This window comes from Lepidochelys olivacea (assembly GCF_965140295.1).
Source record: "Lepidochelys olivacea isolate rLepOli2 genome assembly, chromosome: 17".
NCBI lineage: Eukaryota > Metazoa > Chordata > Testudines > Cheloniidae > Lepidochelys > Lepidochelys olivacea.
In genome coordinates, this window is record NC_140427.1 from 13,944,891 (window position 1) to 13,955,132 (window position 10,242).

The 10,242-nt window shown below is 45.3% G+C and overlaps 1 protein-coding gene across 2 annotated transcripts in view; it reads right to left on the minus strand.

Annotated features, from left to right (window-relative positions):
• Positions 1–9,183, minus strand: part of GALNT17 (polypeptide N-acetylgalactosaminyltransferase 17) — a 283,130-nt gene extending 273,947 nt beyond the window's left edge. For both annotated transcript variants that reach the window (XR_014714398.1, XM_084651006.1), the window contains exon 1: positions 8,147–9,183. Coding sequence is in view for 1 of the 2 variants with exons in the window: in XM_084651006.1 (XP_084507132.1) it covers positions 8,147–8,384 (238 nt within the window). In the remaining variant the exon portion in view is untranslated. The remainder of the gene's footprint in view (positions 1–8,146) is intronic.
• Between the last annotated feature and the right edge of the window lie 1,059 nt (positions 9,184–10,242).

Consider the following 10,242-nt stretch of genomic DNA (forward strand, 5'->3'; position numbering starts at 1 on the left):
ACTTGTGAGTAAAGCTTTTCTGGATTGGGCCCTTGTTCTTTACAAACAGCATATCCCCATTCTTCTCTTTTTGCTTTTATCTGTTTATCTTAAATCAAAGACTCTTTCATCCCTTTAGTGGTATATTACTTACCGATTAGGAAATCTGAATGTAACTACTCTCTGCGGGTGCCACGCTGCTTCATACCAGTAATAGCTGATGGATCTGATGGTAATCGGCTTTTGTTTACATGTACAGTTGTCATAGTCAGTAGTTAGCTAATGTTTGTAAAGTACTTTAAAGATAAGTGCTGTAAGTGTCAAGCATTATTATGCTCTGTAATATGTGAGCAAATTCACATTTCTTTAAAGTATTTTAAATGAGTGCCATTTTAAAAAGACAAAACTATATTTCAGTAAAATCATCTAAAAGGCCACATTTCAAAAAGTGCCTCAATTTTGCTTATGCAATCCCCACAAGTTTCAAGGACAAATTGGGTAAACAGCTAACTATGCAACTTGTGTGCACAAATGTGGTTTGCTTGCACCAGTTTGGAACTGAATGTGTGCAAATTATTGCACATGCAAAGGTGGAGATGTAAATTTAATGGATACTTTTTTGCAAACTATGATCCTACATTATTCAATTGGAAAGTAGTTTAAAGTTCTAATTTGCTTTTTAACATTTATATAATACCTATTTGCCTTTGTGCATTTCTTCCAGATAGGAGGCAACTAACTTCACTGGGCAATTTCATGTTCCTTTCTAGCCAGTTTCATGTCCTACACTGGCATAAGGGTGCAGTTTGAAATTTTAACACTGCAGAGGGATGTTTACTCTTTAACATTCAGAGGTGCGCATATTAAAAACAGCTTTAAAATAATTTCTATTCCTATTACATTTTGTAAAATATCCATTTTGTTTTTACAAACAAAATCTTAAATGTTGGGCCTAAAATGAGTTGTGGTGTCCCTTTAGAGCGTTCGTCAGTATTCTCCTAAACATCTGGATTTGTGCACAGAACTTTCTTATACTAAACAATTAATTTTTCCCTGCTGAGGGCTCTGTTCAGCAGCGTACTGACCACTTTCACTCCCACTAATTTCATACACTGAACAGCTTACTGGATGGATCCATTTGTGTAAATCAAACAAAAAAGCACTGAACAGAACTGGTTATTCAGAACTCTTACTCATTGAACCTGCTAATAATACAGATGGTTTCTAACACTCCCAACTTGAGGGATGTTCAGATCAGGATCTTCATTCTGGGCCTATCTACATACTTACATGGCCCTGATTATTGCGGTATCTGAGCACCTCACAATCGTTAATGGGTTTTATCCTTAACACCCCCCTCATGAGGAAGCGAAGTATTATCCCTATTTTACCCCTGAAGGACTGTGGCACAGTCTAAGTGGTAGACTAAGTGGTTCACACAGGGAGCCTGGCTGAGAAAGAAATATACCCTGGTTTCCTGAGTCCCAGTTCCGTGGCCTACCCACCAGACCAGGGGTGGACAAACTTTTTGGCCCGAGGGCCACATCAGGGTGTGAAACTGTATGGAGAGCCAGGTAGGGAAGGCTGTGCGTCCCCAAACAGCCTGGCCCCTGCCCCCTATCCAACCCCTCCCACTTCCCGCCCCCGACTGCCCCCCTCAGAACTCTCCACCCATCCAACCCTACCCCCGCTCCTTATCCCCTAACCATCCCCCAGGACCCCATCCCCTATCTAACCCCCCCTGTTCCCCATCCCCTGCCCCACCCCAGAACCTCTGCCCTATCCAACCGCCCCCTGTTCCCCATCCCCTGACTGCCCCCTAGACTCCCTGCCTCATATCCAACCCCCCCGGCCCTGGCCCCCTTACCTTGCCTCTCAGAGCAGCATGCCTGGCCGCCGTGCCACCCGGCCGGAGCTAGACACACCGCCACGCTGCCCTGCATGAGCGCAGCCCTGCCACCTAGAGCGCTGCCCAGGTGGCTGGGGGGAGGGGGGGAAACGGGACAGCAGGGGAGGGGCCAGGGCGAGCCTCCCCGGCTAGGAGCTCAGGGGCCGGGCAGGTCAGACCCAACACTCTGCACCAGCTCCTGCACCAAACTCCCTCCCGGAGCCTGCACCCCCTCCTGCACCCCAACCTCCTGCCCCAGCCTGGTGAAAGTGAGTGAGGGTGGGAGAAAGCAAGTGACAGAGGGAGGGGGGAATGGAGTGAGCAAGGCGGGGCCTCGGGGAGTGGGCAGGGTAGATCCTGGGCTGATCTTAAATTCAAAAAGTGATCTTGTGCGCAAAAAGGTTGGAAACCACTGGTGTAGACACTCACTACAGCAATGGAAGGGGTTTTCCCATCACTGAGGTTAATCCACCCCTCAAAGAAGTGGTAGCTAGGTCAACGGAAGAATTCAGAGAATCCCAAGATTGCATGAGAAGTCCATGGCTGAGGTAAGAATTGAATGCGTTCTACTAAGTCCTTATCCATTAGACCATCCTCCTTAACCTATGTCTATTATGCACACACATACACACACTCTCTCTCTCACACTCTCTCTCTCTGAGAGGGTTCACACTGCAAAGTTCTGATATTTCTGCATGAACTTCCACAACTTTTGAGGCTATTTGGACCACAACCACTGCTAAATTTTATGTAAATGTAGAAGCAGAGAGAGATTAAGTAGGAGTAAAAAATAAAATTGCAAACACTAACTGAAATAAAAGCCATAGGTTCCTTTCAGCAGTATTCACAACCCTTTCATTAGCTTTTCCTGAACATGTGCAGTATAAAGAAAACATCTGCTTATCAAAAAAAAAAAAAAAGTCTGCAGAACTTAAAAGTCTCTCAAATACTCTTACAAATGTATATATTCCCCAAAATACCCATGTGGGGGAGAGAGAACACATGGCCACACTTATGGAAGATCTTTGATAGTATAAAGTTATCTGATCGGGGGCTGGAAAACACACACACACACACACACACACCCCTTCTGTGATGAATCACACAGCAGGAATAGAAAATCAGAAAGAGCAATACTTATGGCCAATAGTTCACAAGCAAGCCGCAGGCTGAAGTATGCTTATGACTAATTCTGAACAAACAAATTTGTAAAGATCTAAGTCTGCTCAGGGATAATTTGAGAACAACAAAAAGGGAGTGAATTAATCAAATCTACCCTTTACAATGAATAGTTACTAAGCTGTAATACAATATTGCACACACACACAGAATTCATCTGACTGGCAGTCTGGAAAAGGTCAGCATTCCAAGGGCTAAATTACATAGTGGCTTGTGCTGCGCCGAACATAAGAAGCAACCCCACTTCCACCCAGCCTCAGCCATGTGTAACACCTGCAAAGCAAGGCCAAATAGGCTCTAACTGCCTCACCAATTTTAAGCTGCAGTTTACATTTTCAGAAACTCGTATGGTCTCTCCTGTTCCTACTGGTCTGCAGAGTCATTTAAGACGGCAGATCTGGTTCATGTCAGAGAATCCCAAGGTCTTGCAGAAAAGTCTAAGAACTAAATGTTTTTTACTGAGTCCTTATCCACAAGACCATCCTCCCTTAGCCTGCATGTCTGCCCAGCCCTTCAACCCTTGCATAAAGACATGTCCATTGTGGGCAGGGGAGGTTTTGTGCTGGTTACAAAATGTCATTACTAATCAAATATTAATTCTGTAGCACAATGCAGTTATTAGACCATCAGCACAGAATTCCATTGATTCTGTCTTGGAGGCCAACATTCACCAAAAAAGTTTCAAAGGAGAGATGGTGGGTGTACAGTTTGGCTGGCATTTCTGACCTGCTTTATACCATATCTTGCAACAATCAGAAACACAGGAATTGCCATACTAGATCAGAACAATAACAAGCTTATATTTATACAACAGAGCTTTATAAATGGTGCACTTATTTAGGAATTGCTTCATCCACCCCTGAAATGGAGCCAACTCTGAGTGCAACACAGCAAAGTAGAGCAGCACACAACAGTTTAGATTTAATTTATAATTATTATCTATATTACCTTAGCACCTAGAAGCCCTAGTCATAGGCCAGGTTTGCCCAAACACCTCCTACTTCCTCCAACCAAGTGAAGCTATAGGAGAAACACAGGATTCCCTTAAAGTAAGAGGATGCTACATTCTGTAATAGTCGAAATTTGGCACAAAACATAACATCAAGGCCTCGGGCAAATTATAAAATAAAATATTAATGGGTACTGTGAAAGAAGAATGTAATTGGCTGATGGATTTTGGAGGGAGCTATTCTAAATGCATGGATTAGGGCTGGCGAGTCAGTTGACACCAAAATGCAATTTTTAAAGATGAAAAGTTAGAAAAAAAAAAAAGCATAAGTGAAGTTATACTAGATACCTGCACGTCTCAAGTTGGTACTACAGCAGAACCTCAGAATAACAAACAGCAGAGTTACAAACTGACCAGTCAACCACACATCTCATCTGGAACCAGAAGTACACAATCAAGCAGAAGAGACAAAAACAAAACAAAACAAAAAAACTGCACAGTACAGTACTGTGTTAAATGTAAACTACTGAAAAAAATGTAAAATTACATTTTTTTTACAAGATAAGCAAACCATTTCTGAGCTAGTTTCATTTAAATTAAGATGGTTAAAAGTTCAGTTGTAAACTTTTGAAAGAACCATAATGTTTTGTTCAGAGTAATGAACATTTCAGAGTTATGAATAACCTGCATTCCCAAGGTGCTCTTAACTCTGAGGTTCTACCGTAGAGCTTCAGTCTTGGTAACTCTTTCTCTTGTGAATGGAATTAATTTTAACTCCAAATTTAGACATGGGGAAATTCTCCCATAGAGGAGTTGTTCCATCTTCCTCGGGATCATCACAGCAAGGATCATTTGGGCACATCTCACTACTTCCTGCAGTTGCAGAGGACAGGCTCTAGAGAGCGATGGTGTTTCCTATTTTCTTTATCCTTCTCATTCAATCAGGTCTAATCACATGCCTTGCTGAAGCACAAAGCACACATTGGCCAAATTGGGCAGTCTCTACGCAAAAGAATAAATGGACACAAATCAGGCAACAAAAATTATAACATTCAAAAACCAGTCAGAGAACACTTCAACCTCCCTGGACACTCAACAACAGATTTTAAAGTGGCAATTCTTCAACAAAAAAAACTTAAAAAACAGACTGCAACGAGAAACTGCAGAACTGGAATTAATTTGAAAACTGGATACCATCAGATTAGGCCTGAATAAAGGCTGGGAGTGGATGGGTCACTACAAGAACTAAAAACTAATCTCCCCATGCTAATTTTCCCCCTACCGTTATTCACACCTTCTTGTCAACTGTTTGAAATGGGCCACCTTGATTACCACTACAAAAGTGACTCTCCTCCTGTTGAAAATAGCTCACTTTAATTGAATTGTCTCGTTAGAATTGGTAATGCAACTCCCATCTTTTCATGGACTATGTATATATATCTTCCACTCCATGCATCTGGTGAAGCGGGTCTTAGCCCACGAAAGCTTATGCCCAAACAAATTTGTTAGTCTCTAAGGTGCCACGAGTATGCCTCGTTGTTTTTTGCTAATACAGACTAACACAGCTACAACTCTGACACAGTATTCAGTGGATAGTGTGCATAAGCAAAATTAACAGAAATAAATTGTGTGTGAACCCCAAAATACACTTGATCAACACCCCTAACTTACACCACAGTTAAACTTGAGCCTATTGTTGAGCCAGACTCATCGATCAATATTGCTACAAATTGTACTTGTAATGGCCATACAGATAAGTAGCTACCTTCATGCTCTTGAGTTGCAGTCCATCCGGGAAATCATTTGTGGTTTGGACAAACATATTGATTCCATCCCCTTTCATAGCGTTTAAGTGCATAGCAGCATTTTCCAGCACCAGGCTGTCTCTTACTCTACATTCCAAATGCACACCTGCTGGGAGTGTACTACAGAAACGGCCAATTCAGACCTAGGAAGAAAGGCACCTCTTGCACTCAATGGTGTGTTGGGGGAATCAATAGGCACCAAAAGGTCTAGTTTGCACCCTCAAGGATTGGCCAAAAGTAGGGAGTCCTACAGGTCCCCAGCTCTTAATCCTAAGGAAAATGGAAACACTTCTGATGAACTCCCACTTTTTATTTCTGGGAACACAAGGAGACAAATGCCAACTAAGGTCTTGTTTTGAGCTCCCTTGCTAGGTAGTGCAGGTAGTGTTATATATTGCACCAGAGTAATGAGATTTCATTTTACCAAACATTTTTAAAGCACTATCATTTAGATACACTATATGCCAGCTGTCCTTACAATTCCGTTCAGTTGCCATAGTAGAACTGACCATTGCTGCACCTAGTTGAGCATCTTGACGCTCATGGTGGCTAATGTCAGCACTCCATTATGTAGTTCTCTCCAGTGTGTGTACAGTGCCTAGGAAAACCTCTCACTAAGGCTGCTAGGAGCTACCCCAATGCCCATATTTAATAAATAATAATGATAGTGGTGGGAAGAAATATCTTGCTGGTTGTTATGCTCTGAAGATTGAGGACTGATATCCCACAGATTTTTTAAGTTAAATATAACTGCGGACTGTCTTATTTACAGATATGCCTATTCCTTTCTGAAAAGTATTAAATTGTTTGCCCGGCTATCTTGCAGCAATGCATTTCACAGGTTCATTACACCGAATAGTATAGAATCTTGTTATCCTTTTACTTCACTCCTCACATTGCCACGCAACACTGTTTCAGCAGCTTCTGTTGGATAACACTGGGGTTTAGATTAGGTGTCATCCACCTTTATAAGCAGGAAATTCTTCTCACACATGTGTATGGAGTAGCAATGTAAAATGATCCGTTCTCGACTGGCTTAGTGCATCTCAATTTATACAACACCGTTCCCAAACCCAGAGATTAACCAAGATGATGATTATAACTAAAGACAAAACACCAGCATATGCCTGCTGCATTCCAGTATATGCCTAGCATCCACTGCCTAGTATTGCCATCCATCAGTAATAGTTCTGAGTCAGTACACAAATGCAATTCACAAGGTGCTCCATTCAACAGTACAGAATCATGCCTTAGTTTAGTATTCAAGAATCAGGGGAGGGGAGAACATACCGACATTACAGAAAATATTAACTATGTTAATTTTGCAATATTAAAATCTATAGTCTTTAAATCCACAGAGACTGGAAGCTCCAAATGGGTTGGCTGGAAGCTCTAAATCACATTGCTACTAGTGAATCTATGGGGAACACTTAAAAAAAATAGCTCTTTAGTCTGTGTTTTAATTAGATATCTCACCTCGATTTCTTACATCCCCACAACATGTTTCGGTATCCCTCATGGCATCTTTATGCTCCCTTTCTACATCTCCGAACTATTGAACCTGGTGAGATTTTAATAGAAATCCCTGCACTGTGCTATAAAGAGAAGCATTACGGGAGGTTTTAATTAGCATCTGTCAAGGCTGAGCCATAGGAAACGTTTGAATTGTTTGTTTAACTTATTACCGAAAAGTGCATTTACTGTCTGGCTGTCTGCACTTGGATGACACAAAATGCTTTAGACTTTTGAACCCCCTCTCCCCAAAAGTTTTTAAAAAATAGCAAACAACAAATTTCTGGTGGTAAAAAGCCATTTCCTCAATCAATACACAGCATGCTTCTTCAACCCTATATTTGGCTGCTGAACTAGTTTCTGATCTCCTGAGGAAAAAGTCATGATGGTATAATTTCCTGACCGGAACAACAAAACTGAGAGCCAGCATTATATTATTACACATTCCTCCCATTCTGTGCAAGGTACTTGCAATCTTTTAAGAAACTAACATAGCTTAGAAATTAGAGACTACGCTGATTCACCCAGTTATGTCTCCTAAAGATATAGCTTGCATGAGAACACAGAAAACATATCTGATGAAGTGGGTTTTAGCCCACAAAAGCTTATGCGCAAATAAATTTGTTAGTCTCTAAGGTGCCACAAGGACTCCCCGTTGTTTTTTCTGATACAGACTAACACGGCTACCCCTCTGAAACCTGTCACAGAAAAGATAGGTAAGTAGCTCTCTACTTTTGCTAACTTCAAGAATCATTGTTCTCTATTATATTTTTATTTGTATTTCCAAGTATGTCTGTGCCCGAAAGGTAACAAAAGAATGACAGCTATTCCTACCATTTAGCTGCCTGTAGACTATATCTTCTAGAAGGGAGAGCCTTTTCAGTACTGCATCCTGGATAGGGCTGATGCCATGGGCTGTCAAGTTGGCCACTTCTGCCCTGGGATGAATTTCATGGAAGGAATCCCCGCTCTTGACGGTGATGGGTCTACACTTGGCCAGAAAGAGGACAAAGCCAGCCACTGCAATCAAGTTCAACACCAACAGAACTTTGACTCGCCTCAAAGAAGCCATCAAACTCCCAGTGTGGCCGCTTCTGCTGCTGCTTAGCAAATGAGGGGTGGCGTGTGGGGAGGCGCCTGGCTGGAGATGCAAAGGTGGCTTGGGATGGGAGGTGGCTGCAGGTGAGAGCACATCCCACGTCCCCGGGAGCTGTGGTCTCAAGCCCAAGCAGGGAGCGTGCAGGACAAGCGGCAGCCGCAAAGCTGGGTGGTACGGAAAGGTGCCGGCTCAGGAAGGCTTCCTAGTGCCCCGCAGGTGCAGAAGAGATGGAGAGAACCGTCCGGGTGCGGCAGCCGCGGCGCCCGGAGGGGAAATGCCCCCGGGATGGGGAAGCCAGAGCCGCAACTCCTGGTCCCCTTGAATGCGTCCTGCGCCTGCTGCCCCCCGTTATTCCGCACAGCTCAGACTCCCAGCGCCGGCCAGCTTCCCGTGGACGGGCTGGGCTCCAGGAGCCGATCCCCGCAGGGCTGGCACAGGGCGTCCTTCATGCCGAACGGCAACTCCGGAATGAAGGTGGCTTGCGAACGAAGGGGCGAAATGTCACAAGCTTGGGTCCCCCCCCCCGTCCCCCGTTTAAGTCATTCGCTCGCTCAATCCAGGCGGAAGGTAAACCCAGCCCCGCTCCATCCTCCCCACTGCATCCCTGCAGCCGCAGCCGGGGAGGGGCTGGGGTGGTTCCCCTCTCACGCGGTGCACGGCGGACCTAGGGTCCCTCCCGGCCCCGCAGCAAGTCAGCCACCATCCTACGCCTCCTCCCCGCACCGTCATCCGGCTGCTCCGCGCTCGGGAGTCGCCGCTGCAAGGCGAGAGGGAGGGAGGGAGGGACGCTGCGGCAAAGGCGCCCCCCCCCCCTAAGCGGGGCGCGCGGGCCAGGTGGGCCCCCCCCCCCGAGCCCGGCGGCGCGCGCGGGGCAGGAGCGGCGCGCGAAGCCCGGGCGAGGGCGGCTGCGCTCCCTCCGGTCCCAGGCAGGCGCCGGGGCCGGGGCCGGGGCCGGGGCCGGGGGCAGCGGCTCGCTCTCGCCTCTGGGCTTCCCGGGCTGGGGGCGCCTGAGCGGAGGAGACCCTCCCCGCCTGTGTGCCCGAAGCCCCGCGGCCTGCCCGGGGAAGGGTTGGAGGGAAAATCCGGGCTGGAGAAAGGGGATGTGTTGCCGGTTGGTACGGTATTGGCGAGGGGGAGGCTGCTGGGTGGAAAATAAGGGAGCGGGTCCGACCGTCTGTCTGGCCTGTGTGTCCCTCCGGCTGGTGGCAGAGTTAGCACCCACATCTTTTTTTTTTAAATAAAGTATTGCCCTGCCCGTGTCTCCCCCGGTACAAAAATACATGGGGAGAGAGGAGCAAAGTCAGGGAAACTAAGTCACAGCTCAGGCTCCTCCAAAGCAACACTTAGAGAGGGACATTTCCTCTAGCCCAGGTAGCAGAAGTGACTCCAGTTCTGCAGTCAGCCCAGCCCCGGAGACCGTCCTTCTTCAGTTCGCTTTGTTTTTCCCAGCATTAGACCTTTGCATTTTCTTTTAAGGCACAGTTAAATTGGGGGACTCCCCTTCCTTTCTTAAAAATAATCTGCAGAGTGCCGGGCACTGGAGACTTAGATTTGGCTTTAAAACTACAAACAGCAGCACAGGCAGCAAAGTCAGTCAAACGCAGAGCATATGTCTGAATAAAAACACTGCAAAAATATTGTTCAAAAACAGGCAAACCAAATGAATACATGTTCAAAATATATACAGGCCAGATCCTCAATTGGTGTAGCTCCATTGAAATCAACAGATCTACACTTATTCAGAACAATTCAGCGTTAGGCCCATATAGAGAAAACTCTGAGTTCATGCATTTTATCTTTACATGGAGGCAGACCTGAAGGTATTTTTCCA